We start from the raw sequence: 23,276 nt of genomic DNA on the forward strand, positions 1-23,276 counted from the left end.
GTTGTAAGCATGGCCATGAAAGGCAGTGTGCTTCCAGAACCATTCCAATCTGGGAACCCCTTGTTTCTGGTCCACATGAAAAATTGAGAGTAAGTGTCTAAAGACTGTTATGGAAATGGGACAAAAATTTATGTCTGCTGAATCAAATGAAAGATTTGAGCTTTCGTTTTAGATGTCTGGGATTTTACTTCATTTTCCCAGTCATTCACTTTCATTGTGTTTTTACAAAGGCAACGAAAAACCTGTCCTTCCCCCACAAAAGCTGAGAAGCATTGATAAAAGGGCATTATTATTATTATTTTGACATTTTGCTTAAGGACAGCAAATTTCTAATTTCAAACCAGCCACAGCACTGAGAAATACTGTTTCATATGGAGCATCAGGACTCATCTATACACAAGCAGGTTCTGAAACAACTTTGGTTTGTACTGAATCACCTGGTTTTTTAGTAGCCAGAAACCATGCAAAACAGGAGGTACATTCTTGATGTTACCTTATAATATGAAGATCCCCAATATCTGAAAGGATAGCTAAGTTATTCAGGAAATCCAGTAATTAACCAGCATTTGTGTGTGGAGAAGCTGGGTTTCTGATGTCCAAACCAAAGAAGAAACATTGTTTATAAGAAATGGTGGCAGTTATGCCCAATGGTTGAGTATAATTGTGGGGACTTCTTCAAGAGACACTGCTTCACCTTGTGACATTCAGAAAGAGTGTGGTGAACAGGACTGTTCACATGAAGATTATAGAATGACGTTGACCTCACCGGCTATGTTAATAGAACCAAAGCATGGTTGGCAGGGAGTGATTCAAGGCTTAAGAGAACCTGCTGCTCTTTCAGAGATCTGGAGCTTGGTCCCAGTGTACACCTTGTATGGCTCACAACCACCTGTAACTAACTTCACTCCAGGGAATCCAATACCCTCTCTGGCCTCCAAGGGCACCTGCACACATGGGTATACAAACACGCAGAAGTAAAGCAAGTCTTTCAAACTAAATAAGTAAAGCATGGTTTCTCCTAGCTCCTCTGAGATGTGTGCTGAAGCCCAGAATGTTGTTCCCAGAGCAACAAGTCATCAATGGGTGGCCATGCTGACTGAAGTCAGCCAGCGAATTCTTGTTCCCCAGCTGTTGTCCAGAAACACTGTGGGCAAGTCTGAGCTTGGTGATAAATACTCTAAGGACCAACTTATTGGGATCTTCCTAGACCTTAAGAATAGCACAGAATTAGGTAAACTTCATGCTCTGTGACTTCATTTTAGGGCATGTGGGAAGAGGCACTGCCTGAGTCTTGCCTCCCAGTACACTACGGATGCTTAGGTACCTCCCCACACCTACACCCCCATCCCCGCACCCCAGACTACCCAGGAATCCTTGAACAAATTCTCAGACTTAAGCCAGGGGCTTAGGTAATAGCTCCACACCTTTCTAAGTACTGATCTTCTGTGCTGATTCATGTCACAGATAGTAGAATTCCATACCTGTCTATCCAGTCAGTCATGTCTCAAACTAGATTTCTTCACTTAAGAGGTCCCTGGACAATATAGAAGGATCTGAAGGTGTATTTTAGAGTCAGGATGCTTGTGAAGGGAAGAAAAACACAAGGAAGGTAGGGAGGAAGATAGGAAGGAAGGAAGGAAGGAAGGAAGGAAGGGAGGAAGGAAGGAAGGAAGGAAGGAAGTTCAGATCTGTTGATAATTTTGGATGAAGGAGAAAAAAACTACCTGATTACAGAAGAAATTTTGTAATTTTTTTTTATTTATGAAGGTAAGAAAGCATTAATGAAACCTTGTTACCAAAGGAAGTAATAGCTTCACAGTTAATTATAGTTGTTACATTGTATTTAAATAACAAGATGATCCTCATTTGAGTTTTTTTCTAGTCTAGACTAGTTTCAAACACAAAATGCAGCAGTCTCTGCCTTAGCCTCATGGGGAGACTGAACTTTGCACTTGGTCCCCAACCCTTGCCCTTTGTCTTCATTTGAAAGAATGTTTCTAGAGCTTTTTTATTTGATGTGTTAAAGATCACACCTAACACATGGGTGCCATTAAGGAAGGGCACAAAATGGTCCCTGTGCCAGGGTGTGAGGGGTGTGGCATTACTATATTTCTGTGGCAGGAACGCATTTTTCAAACACTTCAACAATCACATTTGAATGTAGTTGGTTCCTCTGGAAACCCCATGCATCTAATCCTGTGCACTAGCAAATGTTATTTTGCAAAGGTGCCTGGATTGGAGAGTGCATCAAAGATACAGCCTCTGGGACTTAGAAAGGACAGTTGTTCAGCTCTCCATCAGCCATTAGATACAACCCAGGGTCCCTTTGGGCTGGTCACAGATGTGTGGAGCACAGAGATCTTTTTTTCCCCTTTGGTAAGGGGCCAGGTACAAACTGGCACCTGCTTTTCCTCAAGGGTTGGTTACAAGACAGAAGTTTGGCCTGATGTGGCAGCATATGCTGGTAACCCTCTTGAGGGTAAGACAAGAAAGCCTCAAATTCAAGGTCAGCCTAGGCTACAACAATAGAACACTGTCAAAGAATGATGTTCCTTAAGAATCCACTGATTTTTAACTTCTATATTGCAGGTGAGAGTTAAAACCTGGAAACAAGTGGAAACTCACTTCAGATTATCGAAGTTACAGTCAGCAGCTGTTGTAATCTCATTGAGTGAGCTCCCTCTTTATATATTTTTATTCCTTCACAAGTATCAAATATAAGTGTATATAAATATAAGAATTAAAATGAAAAGGGAGGAAGGAGGGAAAATTTACTAATACTCCAATGAATTCTGAGTTTAAGGGATTTTAGTCTAAAATAAATCTTAATAGAAAAGAGTGCAATTCCACTTCTAAGTTTGTGTAAGGCCTGTCCACAACTGTTTTTTTCTTTTTTTCTCTTTTTTCAAATAAGAAAAAAATAAAAAGAGGAAAGGAATATTGAAACATCATAGCTGGAGAGATGGCTGAGCATTAAGAAGACTCGCTAAACTTCCGGGGGTATTGGACACCCTTTTCTGACCTCTGTAGACAGCAGGCATGGATGTGGTACATATACACACATGCAAAGAAAACACCCATGCATATGAAATAAAAATTCTAAACCAAAGCATATTAGTCTAGGGAGGGCCATGAGGGGCCCACGCACTTGGCATATGGAGTATCAGAAGTTCACTGACTGCCAGCCTGGACTACGTGAGACCTGGTTTTAAAAACAAAAAGAAAGAAAAAAAAGTATAATTTTAATATATATGGTATACTTTATATATAATGTTTAATATTAAATAACTACATTTTCTACACTGTTTAATATTAAATAACATGAATATACTACACAGAAATCCCACAACAAAACTACTCTATGGTTGTCGGTGTGGCTCAGTATTTGCCTAATACGGACAAGGGTAAGGGTTTGATTCCTAGCTTCTCAAAACCAAAAATAAATAAAAAGAGAGGGGAAAATCCCCCCAAACACCAAAACAAAACAACCAAAGCAGAGCCCAAATTTGACTAAAGAAGCAGACTCCACAGAGGTCACTCCAAAGTTTCTCAAGGCGATGAGCAGGTGCAGCAGCGCGTGGGGCGTTTTGAAAGCAGGCAGCTCAGTCGGGTTCCCACGCGGCCATGTGCGGCTGTGCTCCGAGGCCGCGGCGCCGGGCGGAGTCTGGGCTGCAGAGCCGGCGCTCTGGGCGGGGAGCAGGCGCGGCCCTGCGCTCGGGGCGGGGAGCTGGCCCAGCGTCCCGTGCAGCCCGGCCAGGCCGGAGCCAGACGGCGGGCGGGTCCCGCGCCATGGGGCGACTGGTGGCACTGAGTTTGCTGGGCATCGGGCTGGCACTGCTGGGCGAGCGGTTCCTGGCGCTCAGGTAGGTGCTGCCGAGGACCCCGGGTCGAAGATCCTCAGGCTGGGATGGCCCAGCTGCTTGGGGCGGGGGGGTAGAGGTGGAGGGGGGCGCACTGGAGCTAGAGCTCATGTAGCTCAGGGGACCAGGCCGAGGGAAGAACTTTGGATCATCACCGGTGTCCCATTCAGCTGGCCCAGTCCACCGCCATCACGACCTAGTCACTTTGTAAAAAGTTTTTCCCAGCCTGGGCTGGTGACGAGGTTCTTCTGCCTAGGCGGACAAGAGAGAGCTTTGCAAATTTCCCTAGGGCCAAACCCAGTGCTTTAATTTGAAAACAAAACCATTACTCATGCGTGGGTGCTCTAATTACACAGCTTTATTGCAGGTCACTGGTGCTGTTCTCCACAGCCGGAACCCAAGCCTCTCCAATATAATAGTTGGGGAAACTTCGGTGCTCCAGTCTTGGTTCTGGAGATCAAAGAAGACAGACAGCTACTGTTCTTACATCATTTCCTTATTTATTCACCAGAGCTCCAGGAGCAGAACGAGCGATGGTCAGATTTTAACTACAGAGAAAACCTTCTGGGTAGACATCAGGCTTTCAAGTTACCAATTCAAAGGGTATAAGCCTCTTGCAAAAGAGTTCCAGAACATTTGAGTGCCTACAAGGTAGTAGGGACATGTTTGCCCCAGGTTCCTGTAGAGAACTGGGAACCCTAAATGAAGTCCAGATTTGTTTTGTTTTGTTTTTAAATTTAAATTAGAAACAAGCTTGTTTTATTGTCAATCTCAGATCCCTCTCCCTCCCCTCCTCCCCTCCCCCATCCCCTTTCTGCTCCCCAGAGAGGGTGAGGTCTTCCCTGGGGGATCAATGAAGTCCTTTTTGATACAGGAGAAAAATATGGGAACTGGATATCCAAAACAGGAAAATGGAATCCTTATAGAGTTAAAGAGAAAAGAAGCCGCCCTCTGAAGGTGTTCTGGAAGGAGGAGCAATCTGACAGCTGGGGGGTGGAGAGAAGCATGAAGCTGACCATCCCCTGTGGCAAGTGTAGTGCCAGCAAAGAGGCCACGTTGGGGAAAGTTACGAACAGCAACTGGAGGACAGGGCTTGCCATGTGTCTGAGGCTTCGAAGTTGGGCTCTCTCTGATAGGCAAAAGGGGAGTGTTAGTGTTTATTGGTTGTTTAGCATCCCGCTGATCTAAGGAGTCTTGTACTATACAAAATAGTGTATAAGGACAGAGCAGTAGTGGCCTCATTAAAGGATCTCCTGGAACCCTGGTATCCAAGTGGCACCATGTGACAAATTCTAATTTAATTGGTCGGGGTGGGGCTAGGACTTCAGTTTTTGGTTTGCATATATATATATATATATATAATATATATATATATATATATAATTCTTGGTTTTGAGATGAAGTCTCACGCTACATCCGCTATATCCTCTGTTTTGAAGCTCAGTCTAGTCTTGAAACTCTGGATTCTTGGTCTCCCAACTTGCTGCTATTACAGGCACACACCACCACGATGTACAGGATTTTCTTTTTCCTTTAATATTTGCTCTTTCCTAAAGACCTGTAGTGTAGCTCAGTGATAGATCGTTGCTCAGCATGCTTGAAGCTTGGGGTTCCAGCCCCAGCACCACGCTACAAAATCAAAACACAGACCACACACATCTCTCTCTTGGTAATTCTTGTGTATACTATGCATCATCAGCGTTGAGAGCTACTGGACTGGATGTGGGGAAAACAGAGCATCACAGAGGGTTGGAAATGATAAAGGAGACCCAGACTGCATCCCCAGGAATGAGAGACAAGGCCGAAGTGAAAGTGTGGCTTGCAAGATAATTCCAGGGTCCCATAGCTGCAGCCTCACTTGGTGCTAAGACACCAAGTGTGGGGGTAGGAGCATTGGAACAAGGAGGAACGCTTAAGCCTGTGGTAGGGAATGCCAAGGCCAATGTAATGGCTCTGCAGAACGTTCATGCATTAGATGGGTTTGGGCCATGTTTTGTTTTTGATGGATATACAATAAGTGTACATATTTATGGGCTCCCAGACCTATAATGATTAGCACAGCCATCACCGTAAGCACTTGCCCTATTTTTTTTTTTCAGATGAGAATAGGAAAAAGCCTTTCTTCCTAGTTCGAAGTACACACTATTGTATAGTCACTGCCCTGCTGAAGACAACAGCAGAACCCACTTTAAAGGTCTACCACACTGCCCTTTCCCCTTTCTCTGTGGCTGGCCCTTAGGGACTTTCCATTTGGGAGCTGTAGTGTATAGTGCAAAGAAACTATCCAAATGCAAGCATCTCTTCAGCAGGGGTTTCATTCCCTTTGGCTATATATCCAGTGTTGACATGGCTAGAATCTATATGGTACTTCTACTTCAACACATTTTAAGGCATCTCCATATTGTTTTCACAATGGCATAGCATTTTACATCATCACCCAGACTTTTAAAAAGGCTCTCTTTCTGAAAAGGGCATGTGGCTCAATGGGAGAGTACCAGCCTATATGGGACCATGCATTCAACCTCCAGTATAGACAGAGACGTGCTCACTGTTGCTCTGTCTCTTTTTGGCAGCTCTCATTCTGACTAGAGTGAGATAGTATCTCTTGGAGAGCTTGAATTGCTTTCCCCTGATGACTGGTGAAGCTGGTTATTTCTTCATAAGCACTTTGGCCATCGTTTGTCTTCTAAGAAATTCTACTGAGGGCTTTTGCTTATTTGGGTTTCAGTTTATTCTCTTGTTTTGTTTTGCTAATGAGTTATGCAAGTTTCTTACAGGTTTTGACTACTATGGAGTGTATCGCAAATGTATCCTCCCATTCTGTGGGCTGTTTCTGAAATCTGTTGGTTGGTTGTTTCATTCAATGGAAGCTTTCCAGTTTGATGTAGTCTCCTGTTTTGGTTTCCTGTGCTTTTGAGGTCTTAGGGATTAAGTGACTTTGTGCATTCAGTATTAAGGAGACACAAAAATTCCTGGGCTCATCCAGTGGTCACTAACGGTTAAATCATTAGTGTTTCCACAAGCTGAGTTTTGCTCAGTCGATAGTTAACTTTTCCCCTTTCTTACTAACCTTCAAGTCCAAAGTTTAAGACCCTCTGAGTGACCAGTATAGTTTCAAATTTAAGAAAAGTAAGCATAGATGAGAACCCATGTGGCTGGAGGGATCACTAGTGCTGAGAGCTTGTGGTACAAAGAACTCACGTAAAAATCAGACAGGGCCATGCATGCCTGTAACCCAGGCTGTCTCTAGGTGATAAGGTGGATGCAAACCCAGGGTCCTAATCTGATTTCTACATGTATGTACATGTGTGCATGCATCCCATCAACAAACACACTACACCACACCCACACACACCACACCCACACGCCCACACACACTCAGTGAATTCAGAGGGTAGGTAGTTTACAGCTTGGTGCGAACTCTCTTTACAAATCCCTGACCGAGGTAAACTTTGATGAGCAATGATTTTGTAGCTGGTGACTTGGTGACTTTATTGGATAGTTGAAGCCCCAGAGAGGCTGATGTAAGAATGTGTGTGTGTGTGTGTGTGGGGTCAGTGTTAGATTGTTCCCAACCCCCCAAAACAATCATGTTTACCAGTTACATTTGAGTTTAGATAAACAGAGCACCATTTCGTGTGTGTGTGTGTGTGTGTGTGTGTGTGTGTGTGTGTGTGTGTGTGTGTGTGTGAGTGTGTGCATGCACTCAGAGGCTGAAGATGGACATTTCGTGTCTTCCTCAATTACTTTCTTCTGCATGGTATGCTTTGAAACAGGATCTCTCATTGAACCAGGAGCTCACTGATTCCCCTAGCCTGGCTGGCTGGTAGACTCCATGGATTCCCCTGTCTCTGCAGCCCCAGTACTGGGATCTCAGACCTGTGCTACTGTGTACAGCTTTCACATGGGTGCCAAGGGTCAAACTCAGGTCCCTGTGTTGGTGCAGGAAACACTGTTCCCACTGAGCCATCAGCCCCCAATCTTCTTAACCATATCCATATAACATATTTTGAGTGTAATCATTGCAGTTTGTGACATCATTACACTAAAGGCAGATTTAACTAGGCACTGTGAATTGACTGTGGTAACCATGTGACTGAAGCATAGCCTGAGTCTCCTGCCTGCAGTGTAGTGACAAGATCAAATGCAACCTCCTCCTCTCAAACCCTACTTCAAAGAGCAGGGTGCTCTGAGTCCCCTGCTGGAAAGGCTTTTCAGGGCAAGGCGAAAGGGTGGCGGCTGCTTTGTGTGGCTCTTTTGGCTCTAACTAGTGCCTTCTATCTGCTTATTCAATTATTAAAAATGGGACTTTAGCTGTCAAGCTGTTTCTCTCTCCCAGGATGCCCACTTAAATTTCAACTTGCATTTTAGATAAACAATGGATAAATTTTCGTTAAGTTTGTCCCCAATGGATAAATGTCATTGAAGTTGTCTTTTATCCCATTGAGCTGTAGCTGGCTCAGGTTCCCCAGGGAGGATGCTGCTCCTTTGCTACCTTTCTGCCCCTCCCTTCTTGAGCAAAAGGGGAGAAAGTAGAAGTAGGCCAGCACTCCCAGGCTAGCTGCTGTCTCTTGCAAAGACAGACTTGGACGAGTCATGAGTCTTTAGTACACTGGAGAACAAAGCGTGGGCAGGAACCCCAAGACACAGTCTCAACAGTTTGCTTGGATGCTTGTATCTTCAAAACTTTTAAAAATGTTATTGTTGTCATGCACACGTGTGTGTGTGTGTGTGTGTGTGTGTGTGTGTGTGTGTGTGTGTGTGTGAATGTGGTCAGAGGACAGCATCTGGGAGTTGGTTCTCTCTATCTACCTTAGGTTCTATCAATATGAGCCAGGTCAAGATTGAGTAGCATGTACTTCTATCCGGTAAGCCATCTCAGCAGCTGATGTCAACTGCCTTTTATCACCGCTCTAACAGAAAGCTCTAGGATTTCCTTCAGACCGCTTCAGAAGGCTCAGCCTTTTTACTTCTGTTTGTGTATGTTTGTGTACATCTTCCTCCTCATGATTTGTTGTGTGACTACAATGTGCCGCTCACTTTGTCCAAAGTCTAGAACTGCCTGGGTAGGGAGATGGCTCAGTCAGTAAAGTGACCACAGGGCCATCACAAAGACGAGTTCATATCCCCAACATCAGCAAGAGTGTCCATCTGTAAACCCCTCCCTGCACAGAGTGGGAATGAGGAACAGTGGCAGGTAAACCCTGAATGAAGCTCATTGGCCAGCCAGTTTAGCCAATCAGTGAGTTCCAAGCCCAGTGGGAGATCCTCTTTCAAAAAAATTACCTGGCCGGCTATTTAGGTAGACAACAGAGGTTGACCACTGGCCTCTGCACATGCGTGTATACATATATACACAAATAATCCCCTGCACAATATACCATACAGGCATACACATACATTATATAGCAGTAGAACTTCTTTATATTAGACAATAAGTAAATCAGCTTTAAAAGGAAAAAAATATAGGTCCTTATGTTGTTCAGGTTGGCTTCAAGTTTCTTATGTAGCCCCAGATGATCTTTAATTCCTGGTCTTTCTGCCTTTATCTGCTGAGTCCTGGAATTTCAAGCTTGTGCAGCCAAGCCTAGTTTATGCAGAGCCAGGGATGATCAAGGCTATGTGTGTGCTAGGCAAGTCCTCCTCCAGATCATCTATACCCCCAACCAAAAGGTAGATTTATGGACACGTGGGGGAGAATGCCCTTTTGCTTTCTTGCCTTCTTATCTTCTTAGATAGATACCTTTCTTTCTCTAACTCACATGTAGATAATTGACTTCTTGGGAGATTAGCTGGTGAGCCCAACAGGGAATTCCTTAGGACCGCTCTAGGTGGCTCTTCAGTTTCTACTACCCTATGGCCCAGTTCTCACACGGCTTCCTGGCTTCTCTGCAATTGAACAAAATTCCCCAGGTTTACGTTCTTAAGCACAAATTTCAGTTACCTAGTGTAAGCATTGCAGGGGCCAAAGGGGTGAATTCCAAATGGCTTCCTAAGTCTGTGTATAGCAGATAAAGTTCCCTTTTTATATACATGTGGGCACAGAAGATAAAGCCCTGTCAACTTTTTTAAATTCAAAGGCAGTGAGATACGGTGAAGAGAAGAGGTCTGGCTGGTGGCTGCAGGGTTCCCTTTACTCCTAGAACACTGCACCATTGTGTTGCATGTCTTACTACTACCTGTCTTCAGGTAAGAAGACATCTAACAGCCCTCTGTCAGGATCCAGTCTGGGTGGGGACTGCTGTCTTCAGAATGAAAAAGAGATTGATTTCCTGTTGATGACTGTCAGGAAAAAGTTCATGGTCCATAGCCAGATAGCTCAAATACACTGAAAGTGGTGTTTATCCTACAGTCCAGACTAGTAATTTTATTTCTGTGTTGAGAGAACCACATGGAAATCAAAGAACCAGATTGTTTGTGTATTTGTATGATTTAGTCATCCACCCTTGACTTTACAGCCTCATCCTTCTCAAGAGTACAGGATGGCTGCAGTTGTGCCAAGCATTCTGTATGGATTCCAGTTGTAGAGGAGGAAAGGGAGGTAGCTAACTCTCTTTTTGTGCATTTCCCGTTACGAACAATTCTTTTTTCAAAACTCAACTCCTTTGAATACACCTAAATACAAAAAGGTCAGGGTCTTCCCACCTCTGGAGTGGGAAGACAATGGAAGAAGGGTGAAAATTGGAAGTAGTGTTGGTTTTAGAAGCCATAGCATATGGGGTATATAGAAGTCTACTAGATAGCAGGGGCAGAGAGCCCTTCTAGGAAAAATGGCCAGCAGTTACCTACTGGGGCAATTGGGCCACAGAGGACTTAAGCAAATTTCTTTTTTCTTTTCTAATAAAGGAGATCCAGGTCAAAATTATTCAGTTAGCTAAAAGTCACACTCAGCTCTCACATAACTCTACAGTATTAATAGTAGGTAGATTGCATCTTTAAAGATAACATGGTGTGGCTGGACGTTGGTGGTGCACGTCCTTAATCCCAGCATTCGGGAGGCAGAGGCAGGCAGATCTCTGTGAGTTTGAGACCAGCCTAGTTTACAAGAATTAGTTCCAGGACAGCCTACAAAGCCTACGAAGAGGAACCCTATCAAAAAAAAATAAAGATAGCATGGTACACCTAACATAGTTGAAGATGGCCCTTTTAGTAACAGTACATCAGAACCTGCTACCTGAATAGATTACATTAAGCTACACAGTTTATTGACTTAATGATCCTCCAGCTGACCTTTGAAAAGGTTGGTGAGCATTGTCATCATCCCTAGGTGTGTATCGTATAGCAGGCTTCATAAGCAACCAGTAGCCATGACAACGATACATGACACTTCCTAGAACCTGTTCACCAGATGTATCTGTGCATCTCTGCAGTCACATGAAATTGGTGAAATCTGGAAGCTTTCTAGGTTCATCCTTACTGTATTTGTGAAGATGACTGAGACCTGCAGGGAGCCACTGACCTGCCAGGGGTCCTGGCTGTGTGGTACTAATAACCCAAGAATCCAGATCTTGTCTGAGAAAAGAGCCAGGAGAAGACCAAAGGCTGTCAAACAGCTGCAAAGAAGCTTGCTTCTGTCTTTCTGGGTTGGTTTTCTTTAGCATGTGTGAGATGCACTTGATGGTACCCAGTTCACTGGGTTAGTTGAAGAATTGAATGAATTCACTGAGGTATATCAGATAAAACAGACCAACTTAGACCCATAGCAAATTATAGATATTTATACTTCTTGTTGTGTTATTTACCTCTTATATTGCTCTTGGAATATGTGGAACTGGGATTTGTTATATTCTACTGTTTGTTTTAAAATTTTATTTAATGTATTTTTATTGCATTTACATACTCACATAGTATTTATTTGCCTTATGGCTGCATTTCAAGGAATGTAATATTATTTGATTGTGTTACTTTTATTTTGGCACCAGAAATATGGCCCAGAGCAGAAAGCGCTTACCCTACAAGCCTGACATGGTGAATTCTATCCCAGGAACCCATGTCAAGGTAGAAGGGGAGAACCAGTTTCTCCTCCGACCTCATGCATATTTAAGACCTGCTTGCACAGCCCCCAACACACACATTATCCTCACATACAACAATAATACATTTAGCCAGGCGCTGGTGGCGCACACCTTTAATCCCAGCACTCGGGAGGCAGAGGCAGGCGGATCTCCGTGAGTTCGAGGCTAGCTGGTCTCCAGAGCGAGTGCCAGAATAGGCTCCAAAGCTACACAGAGAAACCCTGTCTTGAAAAACCAAATAAATAAATAAAATAATACATTTAAAGAATTTTTCTGTAAACTTTACATACGGTATGAACAGCCACAGTGTATATAGTTGGCATGGTCCCATAGGTTCTGGGTTATCCAGGCATTCTTCCTTTTGGCTAAGCCCTTCAGGGAGGCAGAGGGTTGGAGACTGGGACACAGGAGAACAACGCAAATTGCTGCTCTGACTCTTAAATGTAAGGCTTGTGGAAACCACACTGAAGTGTAACATTCCCTGCGGTCCAGTTGTCAGTTTGCTGGCTGCAGAACAGACAGAGTAGGAGAACACAAGAAGAGGAGCAGAAGGCAGAGAGTATGTGGCCTTCAAAATAAAAGTTTCCCTGTGTGCTTGCCCAGCCTGCCTGGCAGGTCTCTGGGTGGAAGAGAAGTAGGAGATAACTCACCTCCTTTGTTATTCGTTCTGTGTCTTTCTTAAACAACCCCCACAAAGTGCACTTTAGAGAGTCATTATGTTAGTTACAAATGTTACTGTTCTTCTCCAAACTTCCAGTTCCCCAAAATATTATCGTTAAGGATGGAAACTTTGTAAATTCTCTATTAACTAGGTTCTGCGAAATTGCTAGTTTCTTTTAAAGTTTTTAAATACTGGAGACATACATGCATCACAGGCTGGTCTTGATCTCGCTATGTCCTCGAGGATGAACCCGGACTGCTGGCCATCCTGCCTCCACCTCCTGAGTGCTGGGATGGAAGCCATGTGCCACCACACTGAGGAGCAAACTCAAGGCCCTGTGTGAATCATGAAAGGACTCTACCAATGGGGCCACATCCTCATTTCTTTCTTTCTTTTTGAAATTCATTCATATGTTTACTTTGTAAGCATGGCAGGGTGAGAAGGATACCGATATAGAGGCAGAGGACAACTTGTGGCAATGTTTTCTCCTTCCACTCCGTAAGTCCCGTGGATGGAACTCAGCTGGCCAGCCCTGGCAGCAGGCACCCCCTCCCCCAGCCCTTTTCTCTTGGTAGCTTCTCCCTACAGTGAGAGGGTCACCATCATTTTTCCTCATTTGTATCTTCAGCAGAACATTGGGCTTCCAGCTGGACACCTGCCCTCTCTTCCCAGGATAGAGGCCTGAGAGTACACGGCTGGTGCTCTGTATATATTTGCTCAGGGAATTGCAAGCAAGTGTTATTTATTGAGTCCACAGCTCTGTCTTCCAGCGCTGCCCATGTGGAGAACTGAGGGCTCTATGGGATTAATGTTATTTCTTGTGCTTTGTATGTTCCTACACTTGTATCCCCCCCCCCAATCTCCTTTATGGCTTGTTCTACACCACTTGAAAACCTTTCTGAGGTGAATCAGGGAACACATACACAAATAGTTTTCTTTTTCTTTTCACCAGAAATCGACTTAAAGCCTCCAGAGAAGTAGAATCTGTAGACCTGCCAAACTGCCACCTGATTAAAGGAATCGGTATGTATGAGAAGGTGCTCGCTGTCCGTGGTGCCTTCCAGTGCTTGCTGCCAGCCCTGTCTGCGCCTTTACTGTAGTTTAGCAATTATTAGGACAGCTCATACGATCAATAGGTACCTCTCTGGCCCTTTCCTTTTGATCTTAGGTTTCCTGTATTCTTTCTTAGGCTAATTAATTGTGTATATGCTTATTGTTTGCTTTTGGGTTCCCTTGGAGGACATCTTTGAATTGCATTTGTAGAGTGAAAACTTTATATGCCCCCCTTCTGCCCCCACAGTCTGTGTTCTGATATCTTAGTGGCCAACCAGTAGTGGGAATTTTGAAGGAGGGTACATTTTACATAAGTAGGATCAGTATTGATCATGCTCACCAGCCTGTCACCAACATCTGGTCTTCTCCCTGACGTATAATTGATGCTTACTGCTATTTATTTGAAACAGCAGCAGCAGCAGCAGCTGTTTTTCTGTTGCTGTGAAGAGACACAATGACCAAGGCAACTTATAAGAGAAAACATTTAATTAGGGGCTTGCTTGCAGTTTTAGAGAGTTAGTCCATGACCACCACGACCTGGAGTACAGAAAGCAAGCATAAGTACATACAATCTATATGTCACTGCAGCAGTAGCCAGCATCTCACATCCGAGCCAGAGCTTGCAGGCAGAAAGACGAGGTCTGCTTTCAAAACCTCAAAGCCCACCCTTAGTTACACACCTCCTGCAATAAAACCACACCCCCTAATCTTTGGGAACCACCTTCTCTAACTGGGGACCGAGCATTCAAATATACAAGCCATGGGGGCCAGTCTCATTCAAACCACCAGAAGCAGCAACATTGAACTCTTCCTATTTAATCTTCTTAGCTGTGAACACAGAAGGGAGAGCAAATAACCAGGGCGTGTCCTACCCTCCTGACTCTATATAGGATGTGACAAGCTGTCTGAGCTATGTGTGTGTGTGGGGGGGGGCAGCTTCTAAGAGCACCTTGGTTCTGCATCAGACACAGCAGGCCTCTCCACCTTCTCTGTCATTGCCTCCAGGGCAGAGTCCCTGTCTTGTTGGTTTTTACCTTCGCCATCTGCCAAAGTCCCTAGGAGTTAGTGGATTCTTAGTAATTGCTATTAACTTATCAACAGCTATAGAAATGCGGGCTTTCCTGAAAGGTAGCCCACGGTGTGATTAGAGATAGTCAGATATCAAAACACCTTGCTTCCTGCTTTGTTCTTGCTATACACAGCAGCATCTACATGGGCAAAACTTACTAGTTACTTACAATGTGGACTTTGGAGGTTTTTAGACTTTAAAACTCTTGGGCTCTTGTTTTATTTTGGAATATTCTAAAAGCTGTAGTATGGAAGTAAGCAACAATATGCCCCTCCAGCCTCTATGAGACAGCATTGACCAGGGGAGAGACAGTTGGATTGTTTTTTTGTTTGTTTGTTTGTTTAATTTTAATTAGAAAGAAAATTATTTTACTTGTCAATCCCAAGTCCCTTTCCCTCCCCCTCCTTCCCTGCCCCTGCAACTAACACCCTACCTATCCCATAGCCTTTCTGCTCCCAAGGGAGGGTGAGGCCTTCCATAAGTGAACCGAAAAACTCTACCAGGAAACTCCTACAGCTGATAAACACCTTCAGCAAAGTGGCAGGATATAAGATTAACTCAAAAAATCAGTAGCCCTATTATATATGGATGATAAATGTGCTGAGAAAGAAATCAGAGAAACATCAACCTTTACAAATGCCACAACAACATAAAATACCTTGGGGTAACGCTAACCAAAAATGTGAAAGACCTGTACTGTAAGAATTTTGAGTCTTTAAAGAAAGAAATCAAAGAAGATACCAGAAAGTGGAAGGATCTCCCATGTTCTTGGATAGGCAGGATCAACATAGTAAAAAGGGCAATCTTGCCAAAAGCAATCTACAGATTCAATGCAATCCCCATCAAAATCCCAACACAATTCTTCACAGAACTTGAAAGAACAAATCTCAACTTTACATGGAAAAACAAAAGACCCAGGATAGCCAAAACAACCCTGTACAATAAAGGAACTTCTGGAGGCATCACCATCCCTGACTTCAAGCTCTATCACAGAGCTATAGTCCTGGAAACTGCTTGGTACTGGCACAAAAATAGACAGTTGGATTGTTTTTAAGCAAACTAAAATCTGTATGATGCAGAAGTGTCCTGCTCCTCATAGCCGATAACACCTTTGGGTAAGTTTGGAATATTTCTGAACCAGAGTTTTCACTTAATACTTTGTCTTCCCCACTTCTATCCACAAAACTACCTTCCTCTTAGACAACTGAACAGTACTGTCTCTGAGTTCATATAAACATTATATGTTCAAATGCAATCTAAAGTGGGAATGTTGTATACAGTCTTCAGCAAACTTCTTTCTTTCACAGAGGTGGCTCCACAGATAAAACCCTTTAATTCCCCGATACACTTAGTGCACAGGCAGGCAAAACTATACATTCACAAATGGCATCTGATGGAGCTTTGTCCCTTCTGCTTTGCTCTGCTTTTTCCTGAATGGTGTGAGCCGCTTCATGAGCTGGCACATGTAGATCTGTAGATCTATCCCTCAGGTATGGACAGGTGTCCATGTGTACAGGTGTGGGGTGGGCCACGCGCACTCGTACATACATCTGTGTACGCTGTGCTCTCCCACTCATTCACACGTGTATCGGTGTGGAGGCTACAGGACAACCTTGGCTAATGTCTCTTGGGTGCAATCTACCTTGTTTTTCTTCATTTTGTTTGGAGACAGTAGCTTTCATTTGCCTAGCTAGGATCAAACTCAGATCTTTATGGAATGCAAGCAGTTTACCAACTGAACCACATTTCTTTTTGTTATTGTTTTGTTTATTGGTTTTGGGGCTTTTTGATTGTTTGGTTTCATTTGAGATATGGTCCATGTAGCCCCGAGTAGCCTGGAGCTCACTGTATAGACCATGCTGGCCTCAAACTGCTTATTATTTTTTTTAATATTTCCATGTTCTATCATTTATTTGTTAAGTCTCCTTTTAATGTACATTTGGTGTGTTGTAAGGCTTTTTGTTTCTTTAAAATGTTAAAAAGTATGTGTTGCAAAATGCAGAGTTCATAGTTTAATCATCTGAAGTGTAAAATTCGGGAGTGGTAAATATATTTTCATTATTAGAGAGCTTATTCTGTATCCCTGCCTAAGCTGGGACTCACTTTGTAGCTCAGGTTGACCTTGAACTCATAACAACACTTCTGCTTCCACCTCAAAAGTATGGGTTCCCATGTGGGGCTCTAAGGCTAAAAAAAAATCCATTGCCACATTTGTTTACCCATTGAGTTGCTAATTATAATCTCTTACCATATAAATTTCTGTCCAGATTACAGAGCATTTCCCTGAGGAATCTCATCTTAACCGTATTAATTCAGCAAAAGAATTCCACAGACTACCTCAGAGGCAAAAGTGGGGTGGGGGGAGAATGACGGTATTCATTTTGATTGAAGTGCCTAATATTTTAAAACTGAAGGAATGCTTGATGTAGAATAGCACACCCTATTGTCATGGCTTTGGAAAGGAGGTCTACATTTTTAGAGTTTTCATCAAATTAACCCAAATATCTCCAAATAAATAATGTAGACGTAAAAAACTAGTGAACTACTATGTGAATGCTGCTATAAGAGAGTTGGAAGTTTTCGTTTTTGTTTTTGTCTAAGAGGGGTATTTTTTGTTTGAGGAGAAAAAGAAGACAAAAGAGGAAATGAGAAGAGGAAAGATTGAAGTGGGGAGGAGGAGAAAATCAAACAAATATTGAACTAAAGACCAAATTAGGAAAACTGGTAACTGGTCAACTTTCCTTCCAACCAAACCTCAAGGGGAATTGTGCACAAGATTTCCATTGTACTCTTTCTGTCAAAGATATTATAGAGCAGCTTCAGTCTTATGCCATATTATTAAATTTTTACATGAACCAGATTAACACTCAGACTTTCTAACTAAGTAACTAGCTTTCTCCTGCTTGGTTAGAATACATAGGATTATGCAATGAAACCTTATTTGTTAATTATATCAAAAATGTAGATTTCAGATTGTTTTCCTTTATTAACTTTTATCTTCTAAATGGAAAACATCTCTTCATGTTTCTTTGGAGTGCAGTATTAAAATTTTATACATATGTGCAAATTGCAATGATTAAATTAAATCAAATGAGTTAAATTTCCATCCTCAGATACTATTACTACTAAGTGTTGAATACCTTCAACTTTCCCCTTGTTTTTATCTTAAAGGACCTACTTAATGGTAGACTGAATTTACTCCATTGTGCTATAGAGCATTAAGACAAATTCCAACCCTATTTTGGTATGAATTATTCCGTCTGCTATTCCCCTGTCCCTGACCCATGTTATATGGTCTCTATTTATATATGACAAATTTATTTTTTTTAGTTTCTACAATTGAATAAGACTAGGTTACCACTTGTCTTTTTGAGCCTTGTTGTTCTGATAGATAACATTTTCCAGTTCTAGCCTTGTTACTGCAAACAAGAGGCTATTGTCCTTTGCTCTTCATTTTTGTTTTACAGAGGTTTTGGTTTGCTTTTGGTTTGGAGATAGTCCCATGGTATAGGCCAGGTTAGCCTACCAGTTGTTGTTTAGCTCCACATGGTCTCAAACTCATGATCTACCTACCCCAGCCTCTTAAGTGCTGTGATTATAACTATATGACCCCACAGCTGGCTTAAGACATCACACCTGTTTTTAAAAAAGTAAAGTTTTATTTAAATTAAAAACAATCATATTTTACATACTAATCCCAATTCAGTTCCCTCTCTCTCCCATCTTCTCATGCCCCCCAAACCCCCCATCCTACCCCCATCTACTCCCCAGGGGGGATGATGCCTCCCACGGGGATCATCAAAGTCTGTCACATCATTTGGGAGCAGGACCTAGTCCCTCCCCTGAGATATGGAGAGTATCTCTCCATAGGGAATGGGTTCCCAGAGCCAATTCTTGCACTAGTGATAAATACTGGTTCCACTGTCAGAGACCCAATAGACTGCCCAGGCCTCCCAACTGACACCCACATTCAGGAGTCCTGGTTTGGTCCAATGCTGCTTCCCCAGCTGTCCGTGAGCTCCTACTTGCTCAGGTCAGCTGTTTCTGTGGGTTTCCCCAGCATGGTCTTGACCCCTTTGCTCATCACTCCTCCTTCTCTACAACTGGATTCCAGGAGTTTGGCTCAGTGCTTGGCTGAGAATCTCTGCTTCTGCTTCCATCAGCTACTGGATGAAGACTCTATGATGGCATTTAAAGTAGTCATCCATCTCATTATAGGGAAAAGGTTATTTTAGGTGACCTCTCCACCATTGCTTAGATTTTTAGCTGGGGTCATCCTTGTCGATATCTGGACATTTGGACATTTCTCTGGTGCCAGATTTCTCTTTAAACCTATAATGGCTCCCTCCATTTCTTGTTGTCCTTCTCTGTTCTTCCCCCAGCTCGATCATCCTGCTCCCTCGTGTTCTCCTCCCCACTTCTCCACTCCTCTTTCTCCCACCTCTCCCAACACCTTCCTTTTTTCCCAATTTGCTCAGATCTTGTCCCTTTCATCTTTAATCATCAGGGAAATGCAAAACAAAATAACTTTGAGATAGCATAATACACCTGTCAGAATGGCTAATATCACAAACACCAATGACAGTTTATGCTGGAGAGGATGTGGAGAAAGGAGAACACTCCTCTATTGCTGGTAGGAGTGCAAACTTGTACAGCCACTTTGGAAATTAGTATGGCAGTTTCTCAGGAAAATGGGAATGAGTCTACCTCAAGATCCAGCAATTCTACTCTGAGGCATAGACCCCAAAGGATGCACATTCTTACCACAAGGACATCTGTTCGACCATGTTCATAGCAGCATTATTTGTAATAGTCAGAAACTGGAAGCAACCTAGATGCCCCTCAAACAAAGAATGGATAAAGAAAATGTGGTACATTCACACAATGGAGTACTACTCAGTGGAAAAAAACCAATGGAATCTTGAAATTCACAGGCAAATGGATGGTACTAGAGGAAACCATCCTGAGTGAGTTAACCCAGACACAGAAAGACAAATGTGGTATGTACTCACTCCTAAGGGGATATTAGAAATAGAGCAAAGGATAACCAGCCTAGAATCCACAAACCCAGAGAAGCTAGAAAACAAGGAGGACCCTAAGAAAGACTTCACACTTTTATAGCAGAATAACACTCTAAAATAGCTACAAATGAGGACTACCAATTTTTTTAAAGTCTACTCATCCATGGGTGGACATCTTGATTGAGTCTACATCATACCTGTTTTAAATATCCTGTGATAAGCATAGTTATGCAAATATATCTTTGATTTAATGACTTCATTTCTTTGGCTATCTATCCAGTAGAGGGATTGCTAGATCATATGTAGTTTGTTTCAGTTTCAAGAACTTCTGCACTTTTAACCCACAATGATTATATTATGTACACACACACCATACCCCTTAGCAAGTAGGTACAGTTTCCCCTTTCTCTGCATCCTCACCAGCATTTGTTTTTTGGGTCTTTTTCAGTTGAGCCATTCTGAAGGAAGAAGATATATCTTACTGTAGTTTTGCCTTGTACTTCCCTAATAATTAGACATTCACCTTTTTTTATCAGTTCTTTGTGTATCTACTTTTGTTAAATGTCTACTGGGGACATTTGCCCATTTTTCAGTTGGATTTTGAATTTTGGTGTTTGGTTATGCATTCTACATACTAACTCCTTGTGAAATGAACAGCTGGTGCACACATCCTCCTGTTCTTTGGATTTTCTCTTCACCCTGCTGAAGGGTTCCTTACACAAACCAGTGATCATCGTTGCTCTTGCATTTGTATGTCTGTGAATAGCTCCATAACAGAGAGAGACTTCTTTCTTTAGGAAATTAAATTTTGGTAAACATCAATGAATTGCCATCAAGTTGACAAAAGTGATAATGCCACCAATTTATAACAATACTAAGTCCAAACAGTATTGGGACTTAGTTCTCTTAAGTTCTTAGTTCTTTTAAGTTCGCTTCAGCAAACGCAGTCTCTGTGTTCCCAAGAGTTTCCCTACAGGTGTGCTGCTGGCCCTCTTTCTTATGAGTTCTGTCCCCTTTTTTCCATTGCTGTCTTTGTTATTTTCCGAGTCCTAGTTCCTCCTCCCTACTCTCCATAGTTTTCATGGGGCTTCTCTTTCTTACTATTGTCCAGACATTTAAGTGGAACACCCAGACTCAGGTTCAAAAACCAGGCTGACTTGATTTCTGCTGGATAATGTAGGCAGTTCTAGAACTGAAGGTTTTGTGGAGTCCCAAGTAATCCAGAAATTTACTTTATCCTGCCTCCTGTCAGAGGTGGGGGGGGGGACAGAGGGAGAGAGGGAGAGAGAAAGGGAGGGAGGGAGGGAGGGAGGGAGAGTGAGCACCTCAGAACTGGTCTGGCAAGAGCCAAGAGACATCTATGAAGGGTGTTGGACAAGACTGGCAGGCTGGGTCACTGAACCCTTTGGTTACTTTGGCTCTTGAGTTAATAATTGTCACATTATTAAACACCCCCCAGCTCTGTGAAGACCACCTTCTGTGATTTTTCAGTCTCAGAGAAGACAATAGGGCACAATCAGACACATTACTGGACAAACTGCCAAATGTGTTCCTGTTACAGCTCACTGGAATGGAGTGTGCCTCTGAGGAAAAAGAGCCCAGCAGCATTTGTATTCTGAACAGGCATCTGTCTCTGTTTGTGACCTTTATGTTGTGATGTGTGTGAGCTGCTGTCTGGAATTGGAGAGAAGGGGGGAATATGTCACCTATGCCCCCTCTCCTGAAGTGTTTAATGCCTCTGAGGCTATTCAGAAGCCAACAGAGCGGAGACGATAAGTAATTAGAAGCACATTTGGGATACATTTTTGGATCTAATTACAATTGTGTCTTATTTCCATTCTGTTTTGCCTTTGCTCTGTGGTTAGAACACACCAAATGAGCATTCGCTGAGTGCCATGTTAGCAATGTGTAATGGTTACTAAAACTTCTGGGTATAAATATTGACAGCAGTTACTTACCTACCTGATGGTCTTTGATTACAAGGAATAAGTTTGTTGGACCAGCATTCCCAATGTACACAAATGCACATTTTTGTGGTAGGCACAAGATTAAGGATGAACCATTTGGGGAAACTTTAGTAGAAACTTGACACTTGGTATCAATCTGTTCAAGAGTGGAGACTCCTTCCTGCTAGTGTTCTGTCCCCATCACACACACACACACACACACACACACACACACACACACACTCTCACACACACACTCACACACACTCACACACACTCACACACACACACACACACACACACACACACACACACACACACACACTCACCAAGGCTACATGAATCATCACTGGAAATGAACTTTTTGTAACCCTTAACTGTTTTGGATGTGTCTCTATCATATATCCTATCATATTATCTTTCTGTCTTAACCAGTAACATGTTTAACTATATACCATACAAGATGCATATTTTCTGTGGTGAAGAAAATGAGTTTACTACTTACTGCATTTTTAAATTCCTCCTTGTCAATCTTATAGGCAAGCTTTCATTTACTGACAATTTAGTGAAATACCAGCATCTACATAATAAAAAGTATAATGTCAAGAACTGGTAGAGTTGAGCTTAGTTTAAGATTCAAAACAACCTTATTTTCCAAAAGCTAGGCACTCAGACTTATGGACTAAGACAAAGTTTCTAGTCTCTTAATCACCATACCCATTTCTCTTCTGAGCTCATTTTGGGTTTAGAGCTTTTACCATCTATTCCACAGTCTACCTGTGTAAAAATTAGACAAGCAAGCACAAACCAATGAGATACATATTTATATTACCTTTTCTTCTTTATATGACACATAAGAATCTGAGAGCCAAAGAGATCAGATATTGTAAATTATTTTTCAATGTAATATCTTCTCTCTGAGTGATTGGCATATGTACTAGAGTAGTGAATCAAAAATTTAGAGGGTGTGGTGATCTAAGCCTGTAATCCTGAAACTTGGGAGCCCAGGCAGAAGGAACATCGTAAATTCAAGGCCACCTTGGTCTATTTTAAGAATTTTGGACTAATTGGAGGTACAAAATGGGATTCAATAACAACAACAATAACAATAATAGACAAGCTACAGTAATACACATATACCCTTTTGGTTGTATTAAGGCCTAAGTTGCTGTCAGAAAGTTACAGTAGTTAAAGAAGTTTTTTTTATTTTTCTTTTACACAATAGTCTAGTGAAGGGCTCAGAGTGATCAGAAGGCTGCTTTTCATGTGGACATTCAGGAGCAAAGGTTAATGACATAATAAAACTGCCCAACATATTGCTTCAATTTTTGCCCAAGATTACAACCTTATCTGTTCGAATTTCTATGCAGGAAAGGGTAGGAAAGAATGCACATCTTTTTTTTTTTATCTTATTTTGCCCAATAGTGTGTATATCTTTTATCCTCATGTCCTATTGACCTGAACTTATACACATGGTCATCAATGTCAGCAAGAAATTGTGGCAGCTGTGTTGTTACGTGTCTGTTGCTAAGAGGAAAGCAGGAGAGTGTGGGATCATAAAACCACTGGCCTTCTCTGACGCAGATAGACAGTTGCTGAAGTAAGAAAAATGGTCTCAAGCAGATATCTACTAGGGAAGAATTTCTAGAGA

At 42.5% G+C, this 23,276-nt stretch overlaps 1 protein-coding gene across 1 annotated transcript in view; it reads left to right on the forward strand.

The window, feature by feature from the left end:
- The first annotated feature begins 3,715 nt into the window (after positions 1-3,715).
- Pon2 (paraoxonase 2) overlaps positions 3,716-23,276 on the forward strand; it is a 33,958-nt gene continuing 14,397 nt past the window's right edge. The window contains exons 1-2 of the mRNA XM_027389883.2: positions 3,716-3,863; positions 13,489-13,559. Of these exons, the coding sequence (XP_027245684.1) occupies positions 3,790-3,863; positions 13,489-13,559 (145 nt within the window). The 5' untranslated portion in view covers positions 3,716-3,789. The remainder of the gene's footprint in view (positions 3,864-13,488; positions 13,560-23,276) is intronic.

Source organism: Cricetulus griseus (genome assembly GCF_003668045.3).
Source record: "Cricetulus griseus strain 17A/GY chromosome 1 unlocalized genomic scaffold, alternate assembly CriGri-PICRH-1.0 chr1_0, whole genome shotgun sequence".
NCBI lineage: Eukaryota > Metazoa > Chordata > Mammalia > Rodentia > Cricetidae > Cricetulus > Cricetulus griseus.